This window comes from Seriola aureovittata, chromosome 6 (assembly GCF_021018895.1).
Source record: "Seriola aureovittata isolate HTS-2021-v1 ecotype China chromosome 6, ASM2101889v1, whole genome shotgun sequence".
NCBI classification, from domain to species: domain Eukaryota; kingdom Metazoa; phylum Chordata; class Actinopteri; order Carangiformes; family Carangidae; genus Seriola; species Seriola aureovittata.
In genome coordinates, this window is record NC_079369.1 from 27484173 (window position 1) to 27507948 (window position 23776).

Genomic DNA, 23776 nt, shown 5'->3' on the forward strand with positions numbered 1-23776 from the left:
ATCATAGACATGGACAGACAACACAAAAAAGTGCATTCATTTATTAAAATATTGTATTTCTATCTACTTTTCTATCAAATCCAAAATAATATACATTTCGTAATAACACTGTTTTCTCCATCACCTTTCTTGTAGCTGTAATTTGTTCCATGGTTTGTTTCCAGTGGATTTATATTTTCAACATTCCTCTGGTAACTAATATCATGAGCCACTGGAGAGACACAAGGTGTAATCATCCTGCAGTGTATTCTACACTTTTGCAAGAGCAAAGGACGAGGATGAAGTAAGGCAGGTAAGTTTTTTTGTATGGATATGGTCGTATATAGGCATCTACATATGTATGTAAGGATGTTTGTAAGTATGTATGTATGTACGTGTGCTTCGATATGAAAAGTTTGACTGAATATACATATTTATATACATGAATGTATGTGAATATGTACAGTATATAGTATGTATGTATGTAAATATATAAATGTAAGTGGGTATATATGGAAGTATTTAGGTATGAATGTAGGTATGTATCCATTTTGTAAAGATGAATGTACATATGTATGTATATATGTCGAAATGTCTGTAAGTAAGAATGCAGCTACGTATGTTGAGGAAATGTGTGTATTTATATTACACATAAGTATACATTGATGTATAAATGTGTGTGTATCTGTGTATGTCACATTGCACATTAATAATGACATCCTTTATAATGACGTTTACTATACTATGACACATATTGACTTACTGTGGCACATTTTTATACTATGTTATTGCACAATTTGATTTACTATAATAGATCACATATTGTATATCTATATATTTTGGGCAGATTCTACTAGTATATATCTTTCACATCTATCTAAAAATATACTCTATGGCATATTCTCTCTTACTATTTTATGGCAAGTTTTTCTGGAATATTATGATATGAATTTCTTATGACTTACGTTAAGACATTTTTATGACTGAATATACTCTGACATATTTTAAATAGTATACCAAGGAATATTTTTGTGATGTTGTGCTATTACTATGACATTATCTATGACATACTTTACTATGACATTTTTATACCTTATTGTACAATTGTTTTTTATGACATAGTTCGACTTATTTATTATTACTTATTTCTATTAAATAGTACATTATGACATTTTTTGAATTACTTACATATTATATACCATGGCGCACTTTTATGACTTAAAATACTATTGCACATCTTCAGGACTTCCTATACTGTCACATTAAATATGTTAATTACTTACAAACAAAATAACAACAAGCAAACAATTTCAAACGCCCACAAACACAGCGCATCATACAACATAACAACACTTATAATAGTCACAGTCATAGTTTTATTATGTTCATATCAGTGTTTCAGAAAAGATATTCCTTTATTAATCCCAGGGAGGAAATTTCCCACGTCACAGCAGCAAAGTGGACATTACAAAGAAAGACAAACAGATTGCCAAATGACAAGAACCAAAAAAAGAAGATAAATAATAGAATAAAATGAAATAAACTATAATATGTACAATTAAATACAAAATATACAAGATACAAAATGGATGTTCACCGGTGTGGGAGGAGTGTGTTTCCGTCTGTGGAAGTCCAACACCAGCTCTTTGGTTTTCCCAGTGTTGATCTGGAGGTGGTTCTGCTGGCACCAGTCCACAAAGACCTGGGTCAGTTCTCTGTACTACCTGTCGTCGCCATCAGTGATGAGGCCGACAACGGCGGAGTCGACAGAGACTTTTGCAGCTAGGTTGATGACAGCGTCATCCAGTCCAATGCCAGGCTGATAAGCAAACTGAAGCGGGTCCATCGATGGGCTTACCAGGGGCCGAAGATGGACCAGCCGCTCCAGGGTCTTCATCAGGTGAGATGTCAGCGCCAGCCGGCCTATAGCTGTAGCTATAGCTTTCTTTACAAGATCAGCTCTACGGGGCCACAACACGCTCAACATAACAGACAAACTGTAACTTGTTGATCTTAAATTCCCAGGAACAGACACATTTAGTAACCGTAGAGCTACATTTGTAAAATATACAAATCTTCAATGGCTCAAGTCAGGACAGATTTTCCTTTCCAGGCCAGAGAACACAGGGTCCACATCCAAATTAAACCCCTTCTATGACATGAGTCTGTTGTTGCACTGATGTTATTAGTGCTGTGAAAATACACATTACAATGAATTTATCATGTGAACCAGTACAGTATAGAAAACCCTGATTCATGTTTGGAGAGTTTTAAAGTTTTTACCAAATGTTCTTAAACAATAGAGAAAAAGTTTAAAGGTAAAACTCAAGAATTAAAGATGTGAAACACCCTGATATACACTGTTTCTGCTTCACATTAACTTCAGCTTTGTTGAAAGACACTGATCCTCCTCACAGAGAGCAGCAATCAGAGCTTCACTGGCTTTTCGTCCTTTTCTTAGCACCGTATCGATCACCACTCGAGCTTTGTCTGCCCTGGTCTTCTGTGTTCCAGCAAACTCCAGTTCACCCTTAATCACCACTTTGCGCGCCAGGAGTTTATCCAGCAGCTTATGTAGAAGAGGTTCAGACACACTGTCGATGAAATCTGTCCGAACAGACGCCAGGTACTTTTCTGCTTGGACACTCTGAGTCCATGCTGGGACATTTGCAATCCCTGTTGGGACACCCTGAGTCCATGCTGGGACATTTGCAATCCCTGTTGGGACACCTGAGTCCATGCTGGGACATTTGCAATCCCTGTTGAGACACCCTGAGTCCATGCTGGGACATTTGGAATCCCTGTTGGGACACCCTGAGTCCATGCTGGGACATTTGCAATCCCTGTTGAGACACCCTGAGTCCATGCTGGGACATTTGGAATCCCTGTTGGGACACCCTGAGTCCATGCTGGGACATTTGCAATCCCTGTTGAGACACCCTGAGTCCATGCTGGGACATTTGCAATCCCTGTTGAGACACCCTGAGTCCATGCTGGGACATTCAGAATCTCTGCTGGGACACTGGGAGTCCATGCTGGGACACTGGGAGTCCATGCTGGGCTAAGACCTATAAGTTGAGCAAGAAAAGTATGTGTAAACACAAGTACACACAAGTACACAAGTACACACACACACACACATATATATATTAATACATATATGCATACTCTGATCACTAATGACTAATGGTCATTGTTGTTGATCTGAGAAATGAGGTAACCAATCACCTTACCAGTGAGTCGTTGTACACACAGAGTGTGTATATTTAGATTTTTGTGACTCACAGGTCAAAGTTTACAACAACTTCTTACTAATTTTATACACACTGGCCCTGGTCCATTACAACTGGCTACCCAGTGGATTGTAGAACAAAAACACAATGAAGATGATCTCTAACAGAAGAAGAATAAAAGTACCATGTATCAATTAATAACTATCACTCCATTCGCTTGTGTTCTGTTTTATTCTATTATCAGGTGGAGTGATGCTGCAGGGACATGAGGACTTTACCAGTCAGGTCAGCATCGTACTTCCAGACATCTGTATCTGTTTCATCTCGAACTGCTATAGTCACTTCTTCTGTGTCTGTAGGCAGGCGGATCTCAAACGTTGAACGGTAATTTGGTCCAACATCCCGGTTAAACTTTGCTTTCTGAAAACCAGTGGCAGTAGAAGTAATCAGTGTCTCCAAGTATCCAAGGTTAACTAAGTTTTAAGAATCGTAGCACTATTTTACAGAACCTTTCATTTGAAATACTCACCTCAGGCTGTATTTTACAGGCCATCGGACAGTGAACAGTGTAATTTCTTTTTTCAATGAGTTCGCATTGGGAAGGCGCTGGGATGTACACAGAGACTGGTTGTTTTCTCCTCACCTTAAGATACAAGAACATTGTAATTTGATGGTCTATCCTCAGTAGAGCTCAAAAAAGATAAACCCCCCATCACCACAGCCTTTCCTAGCCCACACACACACAACACTGAATTGCCGTTCTGTAATGTAATGTTTATCCTCGTTTAGCTTCACCAATAAAATTTTTTTCTTTAACAGAGAAAAAAATAAAATAAAATTTCACCTGGTGACTCACTGGTCTTTGGATATCTGATAGATACTGCTGAGTTTGGACTGAAAATGAAGGTGTAACATTTCAAGTCTTTACCTCTTCCAGAACGATGTCGCTTGGCAGGAGAAGCACATTGAGGTTTTGTGTTTTGAGGTTTGGTGGTGTGAGGAACAGCAAGACTTGGCCGCTAATTGGGTTCATTTTTTTCCAAATCCTCTTGAAAACCTCCAAAACCCGGACTACGCCAAACGCAGAGAGATGAGGGACTTTGATAATAACGTGAGTGTCGGTGATCTCCAGCGGTTCGAGGATGCTCATTCCATCATCAGTGAAGTGGAGGACACACAGCAGGTCTTCAGAGAACAGAGCTGTGAAAACACAGACACAATCGACATCTATTGACGGCAGCCTCATCACAATGGTAGTGCTCATTTTATTCAATATCTAGTAGGAGTGTCATGATTCTCCAAAACTGCAATTTGATTTGACTCTGGATTTAATGGTCACGATTCAATTAGATTTTTGACTATTGAATCTTTTTTACATTTTTTTTTTTTTTTTGCATTTTACAAGACAGGCTACATGATCAATTGTGATACTGTAATTACAATTTTTGTTTGAAATGTACAACAAATGGTCAAATTTAAATAATTTATTTAAAATGTACCAGTAACTTATTTCACCAGTCAGCTGGGGCCAAACTGTAAAGCCAAAAACAAAAAGAAGTCAGAGAGGATACCCCTCTGCCATCTAGTGACTCTTCGTTTACCGTGCTACCTTCACATTAACCAACAAACTTGTTTTCTTGTAAATGACACATTTGCAAATATTTCCACACTGGTGACTTCAGGGGACTTTGTTTAGCTCTACAAATGGCCTTGAAAAAAGGGAGATCAAAGGTTATCATTCTATTAAGACCATAGTTATGGTCATCCTTGGGTCTCACATATCCATTTTCATTGTTTGCCATGGCAGACACTTTTTGCTTTTTTGTTTGGATTTTGTCACTTCCTGTTTTATTTTGTAGTTGGTTTCCTTGTGTGTCTTAATGTTTTTACTTCCTGTCTTGGTCCTGTTTTTCTGTGTGGTGATTGTCTCCCCTGCCCTAATGTGTTTCACCTGTGTTCAATCACCCTTGCCTCCCTTGTGTCTATATAGTCTTTGTGCTCCCCTTTGTCTGTGTCGGTTCGTCTGTTCATGTCTGGTTTGTCCTCAGTCTGTTCATGTTGCCTGTTCTAGCGGCTGTGGTATCCCCTGTGTCTCCAGTTGTTGTTCCTTGTGTTCCCTCGTACTTCGGTTTCCTGCTCTGTTTGTTCACCCGTTTTGTAAGTTCTTCAGTGAATAAACATTTTTTGCACCTCATTCCCCTGTGTTGGCTGCATTTGGGTACAGCCTTACCCACACCGTGACATCCATAGTTACACTCATAACTTACGTTCTCTTTCCTAGCACTCATTTCAATGTCTCACTATGGGATACACCCCCTCATGTTTTCTCAGAAGCACTTATATCATTATGCCAGCCCCAAGTGGCAGGCAGTTGTGACGTCCACGTCGGGGCCCCACACCTTTACTGATACAGTGTCCTTGTCATTCAATCACCTTTTCTTGCGTCAGGAGCCAAGTGTATCCCACGTACATCAAAGCTAACTAGCTTAACTGCTCTTAGAGTGGAGTGGACAACTCTGTCGTAGAGCGCTAGCAGCTAGCAATACCATTCCAACTGTCTTCACCATAGGTAGTTGTTCTGCCAACTCTGGCCTGTCCCCAAACAGCTGAGATTTTGGCTTCTACAAGCTAGCTAGAACATTAGTTTTGGCTAATTCAAGCATGCTAATGTTAACGGGTCTCACAGCCACCTTCCTGCTCACCTGCCGCAAGAGCTAGCTAGTGATGATTATCACTCCAAATAATTTCCGTTCTCCTTTTAGCATTCCAGCAAAATCAATTCAGTTGCCATGCTACCTCGCACAATGGAGCAAGGTGATCCCAGAGCCTGTCTGTGCACTTGTGGGAAGAAAATCTCAAATAAGGACACACCCCCACCCCACTTAATGTGCCTCTAGCTGGAAAATGCCCAGGCCACCATCAACAACCGCAGCTTGTGTGTTATTCCAAACCAGAGATTTGCCGCTGGGGCTCAGCACTGGAATTATGTTGAACCCACTGGTTGAGGAACCCCTCATTTTTGCATTATGAGGAAGAGGAAGACTCAACTGGCTAGGACTTCTTAATGTTGGCTGAGGAGGACAAAGATGACTCTTCCTTTGCCCGGCTGACCCAGACCGTCACCCCTTTGTGCCTGTCTTTTACTAAAGGCAACAGCGAGGCTGCACAACCTCAGCCTGTTCTCTGGCTGCCTATGTTGCAGAAGAAGATCCCCAGCGCCACCCCTCCCTCACGGTGACACAAGACTCAGTTCGAGGGTCAGACGTTCCACTGCCACACTTAAGTGTCACAAGCACTCACACACACCGTCCAAACAAAGGTCTTTTCTCTAACGCATCCAGGCATGCAGCCAAGGGTGCAGTGTTTGAATTTTAAAAGAAAAAGTGACAAAAAAAAAGGGAAGAAACACTTAAGTGTTTCCCTGTATGACGCTGCCACAGCTCTTTCTGCTGTGAATTGTTTCACCCCAGTTATCCCGAGTCTATCAGTACGCACATGCACAGTAGAACCTGAGTGTGCAGTCCGCCAGCCACCAAAGGGCAGCACAGTACTGCCAAAGGGCTTCCCCAAAGATTGTGGAGACTCAACAGAGCTTCACTCCTCTCTTACTTTGCGAAAGTAAATATTGAAAAGGTGCACTGCGTCAAAATGGATGTTGAGGACACTAACCCGAGGCTGCCAATTTCAGTTCGCTGCAGTACCTCCTGGATACAGTGACCTCGGTCACATACAGTCTGTCTCAGACTGTTGGGATTAATAATTGTTGGTGAAGAAGCTGGATTGGCTATACATGAAAGATTTTCAGCATTTGGTGGCTTCTCTCAAGCCCTGGCTTCTCTCAAAATGAATATATATGAATGAAGCCGCGGCAGTTACCAGACATATACCACAGTGTGGGTGTTGGGACAGATGTTTGGACTGTGACAGACTGCAGCCTACAGGGGGCACTAACAGGACTAAAGAGTTTCATCATTGCTCAAACAAAGCACAATAATTTCCTCACCATCCTTTGTTTCATAGTGTGGGAGGTGGAGCTGACAGACAGCATCCTCAGGACCCTGGATTTCGAACAGTGGCCCTGCAGCCATCTTGCCAGCTAATTTGAGAAGTCCTTCATCCCATTGGATAGTCCTGTAGAACAGCTCCGCCTTCTGAGCCATAACAAACACCAGTCCAGTTGATGTGCACCGGAACCCACCTGGACCAGGACACCCGAACCTGTGGGGCATAGAGGGCTGGATGAGCACAATGAACCTGTTACACATACTCATGAACTTTAAAGAATAAAGTGAAGAAATGCTGTTTGCACTCAGTCTAAAAGCGCATTTAGTCAAGATAATTAGGACCAAATATTGGTTGGGATATCTCAGTGTTTCCTAATAGGCGGTAGAGACATGTCATACAGTCTATGTTGGGTACTATGGTTGAGGGCCATGGTCCTTTGCTGGAAAATGATAGATGGTCGTTTCTCAGACTGGAAGTGACATGCTGAACCTGGCTGCATTCTATAAATGAACCTTGGGTCCAATATGGATATGAAAAAACTATCGGTATGAGTAATACTTGACCTAAGCGCAACCTTTGATCCATTCACTCCATTCTTTTAAACAGGCTTCACAGTCTTATTGGCCTCTCTGGGACTGTTTTTAACGGGTTCAAGTCATATCTCACTGATAGATAATTCTTTGTATGCATGAATGAATGTACATGTACAAGTTATAAAATGAATAGTAGTTTTCCTCAAGTTTGAATTTTAGCTCAGACACTTTTTAACTTCTACATGCTTCCACTTGGAGACGTTGTCATGGGGCCACGGGATCAATTTCCATTCCATCTGAGTCATCTTTGACTCAGATCTCAGTTTGAGCCCCACATTAGAAACATGACTAAGAGTGTATTTTATCATCTAAAGAACATTGCCAGAGTACGACTGTTTCTCAAGTATCTCAAGCCAGTACAGACTTCTATTACTTGCAGGATCGACTATTGTAATGCTCTGCTTTCTGGTCTCCCAAAGAAAAGCATACCTCAACTACAACTGCTCCAAAACTCAGCTGCATGTGTGTTGACTAAGACCAGAAAGATCAAAAAGCACATCACAGCTGTTAAGGCCGACTGACAGCTGAGTCAGCTTTGCTGTCGTCATCAGAAGCTGAAGTCGCTTTAGATGACAGTTCAGAGCAAAGGGCTCATTTCTCTAAAAACGTGTTTTCCTCAGTTCTTCTCTCCCCATGTCCTCAGTGGGACAGATTAAGATGCAAGGAAAACATGCAGGTGAGGGAAATGTGGGTTAATTAAGTGAAATGGGAAGGATCCACAGTGAGGTTTAACACACACATATACACAGTATACAAACACAATCTCACTATATGACCTTGGGGTTGTAACAATTAACACATTTTCGAAGGAGGGAGGGGGACAAGAGCCATACATGAGACCACCAACACTGCAGAGAGAACATGGGGAGATTGCTGTGGCTCAAAGGAAGAAAGCTGTGGGGGAAGAAGGAGGTACTTTGCCTAAAATAGTGTTGAGAGATTTTTATTATATGATTACCTGTATGAGACTTGTGTAGATTGAGCTTGCAGTTTAGGCATGAACCTTGATAGAGGCTGTGAAAGAAACAACATTAGCTGTCAGCATCAGAAAGAACCAACTTGTGTTGCGATCATCTGAAAACCAGATCGATGATCGTTCAGGTGATTGATCGGACATTGTGACCTCAAACTGACAGAAATTTGTCCAGATTCTTAAATGACTTGAGATGACAAATTAGGGGCATAAATTGGCCTGAATCTGTACAGTGTCTTTTTTAAATTGTTCAGTTTTTGAGAAACTCCTCATCTACCACGCAATGCAAAAATCTACACAATAGATGTTTTAGTTTGCTCATCCAAAGAGGCACTTTATGCATTTCTCATTCTCCAGCTGTACAAAAGGATGAGGAAGTTCCCAGGTACAGGAGATATTTGTTGACTTCTTTGAATATGTGTTTTCTATTGCCTGCTGTGTGTTGAGCCCTTAAATCTGTCTGGAATATTAGGACACAATGGTTTATCTCTCACCTTCATCAGCTTTGTGTCATCCTCAGACACATCCAGCTTTGTCTCTGCGGTGTTTAGGTCCAGTTTGACATCAGAGTCACCTGATGGGGGGAGAAGAGACACAGCGGATGTCAGAAATCAGTGTTTACTGTTCCTCTCTTCATCAGGTCTGAGTCAGAGATGAAGTCGAAGAATGTGAGTAGAGTCAATACCACTTTACAATCAGACCACCCTTATAAAGGATTTAAAAATGGTTATAAGTAATTTATTAATTAGCTTGTTAGTTAATACTTTATAAATCATTTATAAAGATCCAATGATCATATGAAATGACCAGGTTCATCCTCTAAGGCCTTGGCAGTATTGCTGACCTTGACTTGCTCTCACCAACCGCAAAATGGAGCCTTATTGTAAAGTGTAGACCACATCAACATTTATTAAAGAGTTCCTATAAGGCTCTTTTAACCAGTTAAAATGGTAGTAACTCATTAGTCAGATTAATGGGTAGTGAGGTTTAACTTGCCAAATAGAGAGCCTGCATCAATGTATGAAAACTGTTACGACTTATTTATAATTGTTTATTTATGATTTATAAAGTGTTAACAACCATAATTATAACCTAATTATAAAGCATTTATAAATCCTTCATAAGGGTAGCTTTATTGTAAAGTGGTACATCACTTTCAGATGTTCCTGGTTTTCTATTGGTTGTGTATCAACCTGAGTGGCTGGTCCAAATATCTGCTACTGAGTCAACCCAGTCTATAATATAGATATATTAGCTGTTGGTAGCTGCTTTATTCAGTGAAACTCACCAGCTGCTGCCACATGTTGTTTTTGTATATACTCTATAAACAGCAGCTGTACTGTAGAAAGTCAAATCTGAAGAGAATGATTAGAAGCGTTTCCGCCATGTCAGCAGTTCATTTGTTTTTAGGTATCAGGTAATCATATTGATGGGATGCAGTCAGGTCTATTGCTTGTGGATCAGACCTGCAGTGACACTTTGGCATTAAGTGTTTTCTCTGAAAACAACACACAAGTTCCCTCTAACACAGAGGCCATTATTAAAAAAGTACCTCAGTTTTTCTTACCTTTATTTATTGATGACGGATCCTCTGAGCACGAATCATCTTCAGCATCACCCAGCACATTCACTGAAAATATTTACAAAGCATGAAAATTGTTTCATTAAAATTCATAATTTGTTTTCATTTAAAAACAATTGTTTATAGAAAACATTCATTCTGACCACAGCTGCAGTCTTGTATGCACCTGCTGACAAACATGACTTTCTTCCACTTTTGACTGAAACATTACAGCTGAAACATTAATATACACATATATTCTGTCCTTAAAATTCAGGATAAAATACCCTCAAAACAAACAGCCTGTTGTTCTTTAATAAATGAAAATGTTTTCCAGAGCTCAAACAAAATCTAATTTACAAATATTTTGGTGATTGTATTGTCAATACAATCTGACTGAGCATGTGTTGTCTCCTATTCAATAGGAGGCAGTGTTTCAGTACTTACAGGTTTTGTCTCTGGACGCTTTAATCACCCTGTTTCTTCCAACCCTGAAGAGATAAACACAACCACACACATGGCTTTATGTCTGTGACACATTGTCCAATTCCAAGATAATTGTTGATTTATTCTCATCTTCAGACCAGTGCAGTTTTACAGTGCAGAGCTTTAGAGTTTTTGTCAAAGGACCGGCCTGTGGCGGCGCGCCAAATTTCATAAAACAGGAAGTTGGTATAACTCCAGCATGCAGTGTCCAAACAGGCCGAAACTTTATAGTTTTGATGAGACTCCCGCCCTGAACATATGTACATGCTCATATTTAGTAACACTCATAGCGCACCTAATGGAAATATAGGAAGTGGCTATGATTCTATGATACTTTGCCCAATCTTCCCCAAATTTTACATGTTTGATAACAGTCTCACAATGAAGATACCTGCATACTAATATTTTCATTGTAAGGTCTGATACAGAGCCTCATGTATGCCTATTATGTGATCTATGGCTCACTCAAACGGCGCAGTACAAGCTCAATGAGTCCTCGCTAAGTTGCTGCTCGGGCACTAATAAGACGTCTTTCATGATGACGGACCTGAGCAGGGAAACATGAAATACAAGAAAGGAGACAGATCTCCAGAGACTAAGTTCTTGTTGTCTGACCATACCTGAGAGAGTCCAGTCTCCAGTGTGGATCCTCCAGTCCAAGAGACAGCAGCTTCACTCCTGAGTCTCCTGGATGATTGTAGCTCAGGTCCAGCTCTCTCAGATGGGAGGGGTTGGAGCTCAGAGCTGAGGCCAGAGAAGCACAGCCTTCCTCTGTGATCAGACAGCCTGACAGACTGAACACACACACACACACACACACACAGAACCTCTCTAAGTTCGAGTTCCATGTTAAACCTATACATACATGTTAACAACTGTAACAAGACTGTAACTGTCACTGGCACTAATGAAGCTGTGTGTTGGTTCAGACACAGAACTGAAGTCGTAGTTATATTGGTTGTTTGGTATCAGCTGTTTCTAGTATTCTTCACATGCATTGGCTCATTCACAGTTGTCACCAGTAACATCCAATTGTATTCATGCAGCTGTGCAGCGTGGACATTTTAACACTGCTGTGCAGATCCTCCACCACTAAAACCTCCTCCTGATGTGGTTTTTCATAATGTTGACTGAGCTGAGATTTAATGTTTATGTGTGTTTGTTCAGGGGGGATTAGCTCTCTGCAGATTCATAATCACTGCTCCGGCTCATTGAAAGCTTCATCAGAGCAGAGCTGTATTCACCAAATCTGATTGGTGTAAATAGTCTTGACTCAAATGTCTCTGACTCAAACTTGTCTTCTGTCCATAACTGTGGATGAGGGATCATTGTTCTATGATAATCTGGTGCTTATTTGATTTCCTCCACTGACAGTAAAAACCAAAATAAAGTCTCCGATAACTTTGGTAGTTTCCCTGAACTGTGCTTATTACACAGCAGGTCTGAGTATCCAGCCTTCTCAGAGTCTCTCCTGTCTGATCTGAGCCATGTTTTTATTGGACTTCTGTGTCTGACCTGGACCACAAAGCTACTTCAACTCAGTCTGGCTCTCTTGGAGTTTTACCTGCTACACTGAGTCTAACACTGGTAACCCTGGATCATGAGCCTTCAACAAGGTGAAATGTAAAGTACATGATCACATGACTAGAATAGAATAAGAAGCTGTCGAAACACTAGAGATCATTTCCAAATATGTGAGTGGATGAAGAATTAAATGTCTTTACTATAGAGTGAATGCTTTTTGTTTTTTGTCTGTGATGATGAACAAACTGTTCTGAATATGTGAGACAGTTAAAAAAATGAAAATAATGTCAGACTGTTTCTGCTGCCAAAGCAGAGAGGAAGAGAAACATAGTTCATGTTTGTCTGTGACTGAATTGTTGTGTTTATCATCCTGGGAAATATGATGTGATATGATGCCCTGATGTGTTTCACCTGTTTCCCCTGAGTATTTAAGCCTCTGTCTTTCCCTCAGTCTCCTTATGTTCATCTGCTCATTGTCCTCATTTTTTCCTATTTCTTCTGTTCAGTTTCTCCTGAAGCTCTTAAATTATTAGTTTATTATGTTTCAACTCTCACCTGTGGTTTATTTCATTAGTTATGGGGATTATTCTCTTGAGACCACACAGGTGTTTGAGCCAAGATGAACATACTTTAGGAACTGTGATCAATACTGCACTGACAATCACCTGAGTCTGCAAACGTCTTCAGTTCAACATTATAACCAACACGTAATGCAAGATCATAAAAGTGTCTGACCTGAGACCTTCCAGTGTACAGTGTGGACTCTCCAGTCCAGCACACAGCAGCTTCACCCCTGAATCCCGCAAGTTGTTGTTACTCAGGTCCAGGTCTCTCAGACTAGAGGCTGAGCTGAGGACTGAGGACAGAGCTTCACAGCTTCTCTCTGACAGATTACAGCCACTCAGTCTGAGGAGGAATTCCAGGAAAACATTCACATACTCAATATTTTAAAAGGTTATATACAAGATTTTAGACAATAATGTAGCAGCAAACATATATTTTCTATGTAAAGAAATAGTGGAATAATAACAGCCACACCCCCTCAGTATGTGTTGTAATCAGAGCTTCTCTGTTCTTTGTTTTGGTAGCTGTCTGGCAGCGTTTGCATGTTAGTGCATATGAGTCCCTCTCTGTTAACCCTAACCCTATGCCTAACCACTGCCCCTCCCCCACATTCATACACTTTACAAGTCTGTCGCTGTCATGTAGCCGGTCCCAGGGGATCAGTCCAAGGCTGAATTTCTTTCCCAGTCTGATCGTGGAGCTAATACTGGTCTGGATTAACTGAAAGACCCCTACAAGCTGCTAAAGGGTCCAGCTGGACTCAGAACTGTTTTTTCTTCTCCTCCATTTGTAAGGCCAGAAAAACACTGGCTGTGTGGCATGTGCATGGCGACTGCGGAAGGCTTGGTTTTCATTTCAGCACCCATGTTAACGGGTTAGAGCTGACACACTGCCTGCATGACACATGATCATGCCTCACAGCTGCATTGCATGATCTGCAGATTCGGCATCTTGCGTATTTTTCAAACCTGATGTGCAGCTCCCAGCAAAAATAGACAGAAAAAAGACCTGTTGATGTGATATTGATATCACACCTGCAAGATCACATAAAACTAACACATTCCACTGTAGTTTCAATATCTAAACTGAAGTCAGTTCAGCAACGCAGCCGAGAATGTTATGATAATGTAAGCTAACTTAGCTTAAATGTAATGGTTGTGGCTGACAGCAATAAGGGAGGGGGGAAATGTGGCTGAAAGGAGGTGTGGCCAACAAAGAATTTGTTTTGGTCTGATCTAATCTAGTGGCAGTGAATATGTTATGCAGAACCTTTAAGCTAACAACAGGTCATAAGTACGAAACAGCTAAACACTAACCTGAGACCTTCCAGTGTACAGTGTGGACTCTCCAGTCCAGCACACAGCAGCTTCACTCCTGAATCGTGCAGGTCGTTGTTACTCAGGTCCAGGTCTCTCAGACTAGAGGACTGGGAGCTGAGGACTGAGGACAGAGCTTTACAGCTTCTCTCTGACAGATTACAGCCACTCAGTCTGAAAAAGAATCAGCAAAGAAAAAAGAATATAGGAATAAAAATTTGTTTTTTGTCGTAACTAAAGGAGAAGATATAGTAAATGTGGATGGACATAAGTGCACATACAGAGCTTTGTTGGAAGCTTTGACCACTGGCAGCAGCCTCAGAAGAGCCTCCTCTGAAGCAGAGTATTTCTTCAGGTCAAACACATACAGATCTTTTTCTGATGACAGTAAGATGAAGACCAGAGCTGACCATTGAGCAGGAGACAGTTCATCTGTGGAGAGACTTCCTGATCTCAGGGACTGTTGGATCTCCTGCACTAGAGAACAATCATTCAGTTCATTCAGACAGTGGAACAGGTTGATGCTTTTCTCTGGAGACAGATTCTGAATCATCTTCTTCTTGATGTACTGGGCTGTTTTATGACTGGTCTCTGAGCTACTTCCTGTCTGTGTCATCAGGCCTTGTAAGAGAGTTCGATTGGTCTGCAGTGAAAGACCCAGGAGGAAGCGGAGGAACAAGTCCAGGTGTCCATTTGGACTCTCTAAGGCCTTGTCAACAACACTCTGGTACAATTGTGTTTCTCTGTGTCTTAACAGTATAGTCCACCGGGATGTTGTCTGCTCTGACATCAGGTTGACTCCAGTGTTGATGAAGGTCAGATGGACATGAAGAGCAGCCAGAAACTCCTGAACACTCAGGTGGATGAAGCAGAACACCTTGTCCTGGTACAGGCCTCTCTCCTCTTTAAAGATCTGTGTGAACACTCCCGAGTACACCGAGGCTGCTCTGATATCGATGGCACACTCTGTCAGGTCTGATTCATAGAAGATCAGGTTTCCTTTCTGCAGCTGCTCAAACGCCAGTTTTCCCAGAGACTCAATCATCTTCCTGTTCTCTGGACTCCAGTGTGGATCTGTCTCAGATCTTCCATCATACTTGATGTTCTTCAGTTTGGACTGAACCACCAGGAAGTGGATGTACATCTCAGTCAGGGTCTTGGGCAGCTCTCCTCTCCTTCTGGTTTTCAACACCTCCTTCAGAACTGTAGCAGTGATCCAGCAGAAGACTGGGATGTGGCACATGATGTGGAGGCTTTGTGATCTCTTGATGTGGGAGATGATCCTGCTGGCCTGATCCTCATCTCTGAACCTCTTCCTGAAGTACTCCTCCTTCTGTGGGTCAGTGAACCCTCTGACCTCTGTCACTATGTCAACACACTGAGGAGGGATCTGATTGGCTGCTGCAGGTCGTGTGGTTATCCAGAGGCGAGCAGAGGGAAGCAGTTTCCCCCTGATGAGGTTTGTCAGCAGCACGTCCACTGAGGTGGACTCTGTAACATCAGTCAGGATCTCAGTGTTGTGGAAGTCCAGAGGAAGTCTACACTCATCCAGACCGTCAAAGATGAACACGACCTGATACTGATCAAACCTGCAGATTCCTGCTTCTTTGGTTTCAGTAAAGAAGTGATGAACAAGTTCCACCAAGCTGAACTTTTTCTCTTTCAGCACATTCAGCTCTCTGAAGATGAATGGAAATGTGAACTGTATGTCCTGGTTGGCTTTGTCTTCAGCCCAGTCCAGAGTGAACTTCTGTGTTAAGACTGTTTTCCCAATGCCAGCCACTCCCTTTGTCATCACTGTTCTGATTGGTCCATCTCTTCCAGGTGAGGCTTTAAAGATGTCTTCTTGTCTGATGGTTGTTTCTGGTCTGACTGGTTTCCTGGATGCTGTTTCAATCTGTCTGACCTCATGTTCATCATTGACCTCTCCAGTCCCTCCCTCTGTGATGTAGAGCTCTGTGTAGATCTGATTCAGGAGGGTTGGGTTTCCTGCTTTAGAGATCCCCTCAAACACACACTGGAACTTCTTCTTCAGGTTAGATTTGAGTTTACGTTGGCAGTAAGTGAGAATCTCTGAATGAATAAGGAAACAAAAGTTACTATAGAAAACATGAATCATGAAAACATGTTCTAATGAGTGTGTTATCTATTCGTTCAGAGGGTTTAATGGAAGAAACATTCCAGAGACAAAACCTCTCCATGATAGGACTGTTGTGAACCTCCTCCACAGGTTTTCATGCATCATTTCACCAGATTCAAACATTCAACATGAATTCAAAAGAAACCAGAATATGTTATCAATGAATCTGAGAGGCAGTGAATGTTGTTGTACCAGTGTCCATTACCTTTAAAAATGTGGAAACGTATGGCTTCTGGACACAGAATATGTTTTTCGTGTCTGTTTTGATATTGTATTTTCAAATGAATTACTCATTTGTAACATGGATATTGGTCAATGCCTGTATATGCTGTGTTTAGTTACACCATTGCATCAACACAGAATAGCACATATAACAGTTACTGCTAGTTTTCAAATTCTTTGTCCAATTTGGATCATGCAGACATTGATCATATTCACAGAGCTGTAAAATTTTGACCTGACACTTTGTTCATATTTCATTGTAGTATTTTAAAATGCAGATGCAAATCTCTGTCTTTTTAAGTCAGATGGTTGTGCTTTGACAGTTTATGACAGATACTGAAGGTTAATTAAAAAAGATGTAGTTCAGACATATTCAAATCACGCTCATCTCATTGATGATCAGTGCTGAATCATGGTCTTGTTTGGGATGAGACCTCCACTCAGTTAACATTAACTCCACTGAAACATCTGGACATTTATGCTACCTCCTGTTTGGTCTCAGTACATAACTTTCAATATATGAGTACGAATATTATAAATCACTGGACACCCATGCCCACTTTTCAATAGCTTGGGTGCAAAGTGTACAAATCTACAAGCTGCCCACACATCAGTAACCCTGGCAAAGGTAAGTTAGCTAATGAACTGTTAGCATCCCCCTGCCTCTTTAGCCGAGGTTAGTACTAGGGCCTCATTGATATTGTATGTATATTGCCCGTTTTGGAGTAGACCATGTTTATTTCTGCTGTAAAGTTGGACTTTTTAACATGGGAGTCTATGGAGACTGACTCACTGTTGGAGCCAGACTCTAGTGGTCATTAGAGGAACTGCAGGTTTGGGTTCTTCAGTGCTTTTCAGCCCTGGATGTTGATGCTTGGTCAGAGCTCAGTGAAGCTGTTAGGGCACATTCACATCTTAATCATGAGACTCTAGCTACTCTCACAGGACAGCCAGGGGGTCTATTGACCCACGTATGACCTCTCAAGCTGCAAATGACCCCACAGAGATTAAACACCTCTGATTCCCCACCCATCTAAACAAGTCCACCTTCCTTTGACTGATAACTCCTCGATATCTCTGTAACGTCCCATTTTAAATCTCTCCATAATTTACCTGTGGGTACTGAGATGATGTCTGTGAAATGTTCCACTAGATCATTCTGATTCATCTTCACCAGAACCATTCTGGTGACTTTAATGGTGTTTATACAGTAGGTCTGGACCATTAGATCCACTGTGTCCATCCTGTCTGCATTCTCCAGTTGAGTCCTCGGGATTGATGGGAAGCCTTCTAGGACCTCTTTCTGTTGCAGGAACCACTTAAAATGCTTGAAGTCCTCGGCTCCCAAATCCTCCAAAGTCATCAAGAGGAACTGTTTAGGTGTCGCCATCTTTTCCCTGCAAAGATCCAAAAGGCATGACAAAATAATCTGTACTTTAAAAAAGAACTGCACAGTTACTCTTCTGAATTATAACCAGTCAACATTGTTGTAGCAGAGTATGACCTGATTTACAATCCAGGAAAACAGAACGTACGTTTAAAGTAAACCATACTTGAAGGCCTTTTCTGAAAGTCTGGAGTTTTAACACAGACTTTTACACTGTACTGCACATCTACCTGCTGTTCATCTCATGCTTTTAATCACAGTCATAAAAGTCAGACCACATTTGAACTTCTGTCCAGGTAAAACTCATGAACTGTATTACTACAGTCAAAATGACACCTCAATAATATATGAATAATTGAAGACAGTTGACTGTTGTTTACTGCTATTAGTGCCAATAATAGTGGTAAAAACAATAATGTACTACATACTGATATAAAAACCTGTAATGCATGAACATATAAAGGACACACTGAAGAGGGTGGAACTACCTTTAGTCTACTATACCATATGACACACTGAATCTAGACTAATGTCCATTTTCACAGCAATAATCCATTAATACAACAACAGTCATGTTCTACTCACCACTCGGCTGCTCTGAGTTTCTGTTCAACAGAAATAATGTTTCCATGTTATAATTAATACCAGTGCCTCTTCTGTTCTGATGCTCCTGATCAATGTTAAGTTACCTTCACCAAACCAAAGACTTCCTCATGTTTTTCAGATTAAAAATTGACCTATTAATGAAATCCTGGTGAGACTTTTGATGTGAAAACTCTGGAGGAAATGTTGAGTTTGATTTATGGCAGCTCATCTTTGTTGGGGGAAATGAATTGCTGACATGACTCTGTTGCTGCGCTGATGAATTAGCGCTGTGGAAATGAATTTATCAGGGCAACAGGTTAACATGGAGAAAGTGTTGAGTTTGTATTAAGAGGATTCTCACCTGCTGAACTCACTTCAGGTCGACTTACAAACACTTTGCACCTTCGTGTGTAGAAGAAACATTTGCAGAGAAGAAGCTGCTCGTGCAGTTGATCTGAGGATGAGTCACACCCTCATAACTTCAAAGTCCAAGTCTGAAAAACATCAGAGCGAGGTCATTCCCAGTCGAAATCACATTTCAGATGGTGTAGTTCTACTATCTGTCCACTAGATGGTGCTAAATGACCATCCCCAGGCAACCCTCTTCCTCAGTCCTGGTTCTTAACAAAGGGGGGCCAGAACCTCTTCAAACACTGTTAAAACACTTTTTAAGGACATTTTTACTCATTTGTCCCTGCAAAGCCGACATTTATTTTAAATCTGTTAAACAGATAAATAAGTTATTATCTCTATTTTTTAGCTGGTGTATGTGCTGTTGTGAGGATAGTTTTGAGAGGACATTGTAGGTGCAGAGAGCAAGTGTGCCATGATTGATTTTATTATTTACACCAGTGCTTTTGTGACACTTAAAAATGCCTTCTATGCAAGAGGTCTAATGAAGGTCTGGTTGTTTTATCCGTCAGAATACAAACAAGGCCACTGAGAGGGGAAACGCTTTCCTTATTCACAGGTGTATGTAAAATAATATTTCTCAAAATTGACGAGAAATGAGCAATACTGAGATCACGACCAAGTTAAAACATGTACTAACAGGCTAACCCTATAAATGCAGTGTTACCACAAAACTACTTTTCCAGTTTGCCTTACCTTTAGCAGTGACAACCATATCTAATTATTCTTATTTGTTATTACATTCAGACATATTTTTTTTTGAGTATTACATGTTATAGTACAGAAATAATGGGTTATGAATCCTGATTTCTGCTTCTCTTTGGACAGTTCAGTTGCAGATGTCAGCTATAGTGTCGGCTATTTAACACCACATCACTTCTAGGAAACGAGTACTGTCTATACCTGTAGTTCCAAACATCTTTGACCAGTGCCCACTACAAATGAAGCCGGGTCTACTTGCACCTCCTCACAGGTTGAGTATGTCTATGGGTTGTGAGCAGTTTAACCCAAGGCTTTTTTCATTAGAGTAACTGTCAAAGACGCAAAGAGGTAAAACTTATAATTCAATAAATCACAATAATAATAAAAAGAAACATCGGTGACATTGTGTGTCAAAGTATTTATGAGGACAGCTGTGCTCACTATGCATTGTGGGACCTCTGGTCCTGTCTCTCTAGTCCTGTCCTCCCTTTCACAAATCTGACGAGAAACATCCTCAGGCCTTTAAATTATATCTAGTGCCGGTTGGAATACAATTAAGGGATAATACTGGACAAATGGTTAATTCCATGATTATAATGGATGGCAAAGGAACCGACTAAAAGTTTGTTAACTTACAAACAGAAGTAGTTCATTTTAATCTCTGTGCTGGTCTCATGTAGGGTGATTTGGTGCCCTCTTGTGGACATGCTGAAATAGCAGATATGTTAGTTGAATGGTGGATCAAGCATGCAGTTCATCACTTCTCTGTCCTTGGTGGATATGGATCGCATATGTCTGTGAGTGCTGCAGTATTTTGTTTGTGTTATAAGTGTTGAAAACGTCAAATTCATGCTGTTTTTGGTTGTTTTATGGAGAAATGTTGGATGGTTTAATTAAGCTAGTAAAGGGCTAAATGGCTAACACCAAATAAGCTAGGCTACAGTGTTTTAGGCTACTGTATGTATTTGCTTCGTTTCATTCTATTTATTTGAAATACTGTATAAAATAATGTACACAAGGCTACATTCAATGTTTTAAATGTAATATTTCTGCTATGTTGTTCTGTTTCAGTTTTACAGTTTGTTCTATGAGTCTAAAGGACTTTCAGTAAAGTACAGAAACCCATCACATCCTTTGGTCTTTATTGGACTCTGTTATCTATCTGTCTAGTCTGATACTGGAACGTTAGCTGAGGACAGAATAATCTCACGATCCTATTTTAAACATGATAAATCCACCATCAGCCATAACATTAAAACAGGTGACTGGTTTTAATGTTGTGACTGATCTGTGATATTTTTTGAGTGAATCAAGCCATGAAGCTGTGGCAAAAAATTCAAACTACAAATTAAGTTTTATATCAAATTACTAATAGTTCAGAATAAATTCTTAAAACTGGCCACAGATATAGACCAATCAGCCACAACAATTAGAAATAGTAACCCGTTATATTGTTGTGGCTGATTGGTGTATAATTCCTGTACTTATGACTTTCTGTTGTTGGTGTTGCTAGGCAACATCCAGCTAAACAGGAAGGGGTTTTCAAAGGCTCTGTCAGGAGTTGTAGAGGTCAAGGCAAGTTTTAAAAGAGGGAAAGGGAACTTATAACAATGCGGTCTTCATCACCCACAGAGATGAGCACCAACTTTTAATCTTACTGTCCAGTCAGTAGATCACTGGGTAAACCAGCATAAAAACAGATGAGAGATTAAAAAATATCACTTCCAACAACAAGGAGGGTTAAGACTTCCTGCACAACATATTCATGTCCCTAACACCCTAAACATGAGGTCCAGCCACACACACAAATGGAGCCTTTGCTCCTTGACATTGGTAGCAAGACAAAGGAAAACAAAAAACTGAAAAGCAATGGACTCTCAAATGTAGTTTTAGTTTTAGACTTTGTAAGGTTTTATTTTTAACATTCAAGTGCATGAATTGTGTCTGTTACACATGCTAAATAATTTTCAGAGAGTACCAACTTCCAGAAGTAGAGCTCCGTACTGACAGCAGGGGAACACCTGCCCCCCAGAACCACAATATCTGTCATTTGCCACGATGCATCTTCAGAGCAGTGATACCAAAACTCTGAAGTTTTCCTAATTGCTTGAAAACAATTAGTTGTGATGACAAACGTAATTACTGGTTGGATTATGTTCACCGGCAACGTACATTTTGGATGATGTGGTTCATTTATAAACAGCAGGGTCACCATGTGGTGGTTCAGGAGATACATATACACATAGGCTACAATATGCAGAACTGTGACACCAGAGAAAGGGGGTCACATCACACACACCAGAGTCTGTGGTTTCCACAACAGCTCTGTGGTTCAGAGGCCTGAGGTCTGTGCTACGAAGCAAGTTCAACATACCCAGGATAACTTTTAGTTATCTGGGCTTAACTGAACCTAACATTGACCGTCCTGATAACCTGTACTACGAAGCAGGTTATCAACTGGCTCAGTTAACCCTGGTTTACCTGTCCGGCTACGAGCGCGTTCATGTGAAAGAGGCGGAGTTGTTTATTATAAGCAACATCATCTGAACCATGAATGAAGTTCTTAATATGATAAGAGAAGAAACGCTGATACCTGCCAGTAAGTTCGGTTATAACCACGTCCAAAAGCGATATTCAACAAGGTGAAATGTATTATCACATAACTAGAATAAAAAAAAATCTATAAATATAATTACTATTAAAGTCAGATTAAGGATTTATTTTAAATACGTGGATGAATTATCATTAAGTTTCTTAGAAAAGAGGAGAGAGGTAATTGATGTCTGATGAGTCAGGCCGACCGAAATGTTCATTTATAATCATGGAAATATTTAACAGTGTACAGATAATTTTTCTACTAAAACACATCAGAAGTTTAGTTTTTATTTCCAGTTGTGCTCACAGTCTCCTCGTGTTATTCTGAGCTGCAGTGATGAAGAACAGTAAGAGCATCAACACTGTCAGGAATCTGTTGGATTAAAGAATCTTTGTTTATTTTAAAATGAAGCTATAATAGTTATTATGTATTTATTTTGCCTGATAAACTCAGTTTTTAGCAGCTTTGTTTTAAAACCAGAGTGGACACATGGAAAGACCCAAACAGGAAAACTGTTCCACTAACTGCTCATTATTATTGATCATTCCCGTCGGGATCCTGTAGGAATGATGACGCAGTTTTTCCAGATATCAGAATGGTCAGTAATTGATCCTTTAAAGTTAAACTGCGCCAGAGCAGGTTAGAAGTTCAGCATAAGTTACCATGGTGATTTACCCCGGTAACCAGTGAACCACTGTAGTAGGACTGAAAACCCAGAGTTAAACCGGAAGTTACCTCGATAACCTCAAATCCTGCTTCGTAGTACAGACCTCAGGATCTTTAACGTGAAACAGGAGCTGTGAGAGTCTGAACTGAAGAATACAGAACAGTTTAATAATGTGGAGATATTTTGGCGGAAAACAAACACGTTGTCTGTGAACATTTTACTGATTCGTGTCTTGACATTAAAAGAACAAGTTTCATCACAACCTGATGTCTGCTTTAGGTCGATTCATGCAGAGCAATGCATTCAAATACACAGGCTCTGTGTTTTGTTTTATCTGTTGGTTGATGAAATAAGTTCATAAGTTGATGAAATATTTAAAAAACTGAACTTACTGACTCTTCAGGAGTTTAAAGTGCGAGACTCTTGCTGTGTAGTCTGACGGCTTCGTCAGTTTCACCGTTAGTTAGCTAAACAGAAAGTAACAGTGAGCAGCGGGCGGGTTCACAGCTGCCGTCAAAGGGGGAAGTGCAGTGAAACATTATGTACAAGAGGAAGGCTTCAACATTTCTGAGAAATCATGTGACAGCGCTAGAGCATCGTGGATAACAGGATACATCCTGAAGCCTGTACTACGAAGCAAGTTCAAAATACCCAGGATCACTTTTAGTTCTGTTTCATTACTTCCTGACTGCCAGTGTCCAGTCCAGGCGCTGCAGTCATATGTTGAAGCAACACAGAGCCTTAGACGCTCAGAGCAGCTGTTTCTGTGCTACAGCTTACGAGGCGTACGAGGTGGCCGGTGAACCACTCCTCTCCGATGTTGTTTGTCACT

At 40.7% G+C, this 23776-nt stretch overlaps 1 protein-coding gene across 4 annotated transcripts; it reads right to left on the reverse strand.

Moving 5' to 3' along the window:
* Positions 1-1332: 1332 nt before the first annotated feature.
* On the reverse strand, positions 1333-23731 carry LOC130170767 (NLR family CARD domain-containing protein 3-like). 4 transcript variants are annotated; one of them, XM_056378384.1, is made up of 17 exons: positions 23337-23715; positions 20318-20389; positions 18930-19062; positions 17710-17993; positions 14516-16307; positions 14235-14408; positions 13090-13260; positions 11451-11624; positions 10792-10835; positions 10351-10413; positions 9278-9357; positions 8769-8824; positions 7216-7430; positions 4141-4412; positions 3742-3855; positions 3491-3632; positions 1333-3047 (listed from the first exon to the last, which is right to left on the reverse strand). In XM_056378384.1, exons 4-17 carry the CDS (start codon positions 17984-17986, stop codon positions 2515-2517), a joined length of 4107 nt encoding a protein of 1368 aa, XP_056234359.1. In that variant the 5' UTR covers positions 17987-17993; positions 18930-19062; positions 20318-20389; positions 23337-23715; the 3' UTR covers positions 1333-2514. The 4 variants fall into 4 exon arrangements, 3 of the variants coding, with proteins under 3 accessions (XP_056234359.1, XP_056234360.1, XP_056234358.1); XM_056378385.1 differs by lacking the exon at positions 20318-20389 and having other exon boundaries at positions 18943-19062; positions 23337-23731; XM_056378383.1 differs by lacking the exon at positions 20318-20389.
* Positions 23732-23776: the final 45 nt, after the last annotated feature.

Bases quoted from the DNA above. Each gene is read 5' to 3' on its own strand.
- LOC130170767 (XM_056378385.1), bottom strand. From the start codon at position 17,986: ATGGCGACACCTAAACAGTTCCTCTTGATGACTTTGGAGGATTTGGGA. The intron at 11,625-13,089 runs GTCAGACACTTT...GTGTGTGTTCAG, and splicing joins TGTACACTGGAAGGTCTCAG to TCTGTCAGGCTGTCTGATCA. The intron at 10,836-11,450 runs GTATGGTCAGAC...TTATCTCTTCAG, and splicing joins TGGAGACTGGACTCTCTCAG to GGTTGGAAGAAACAGGGTGA.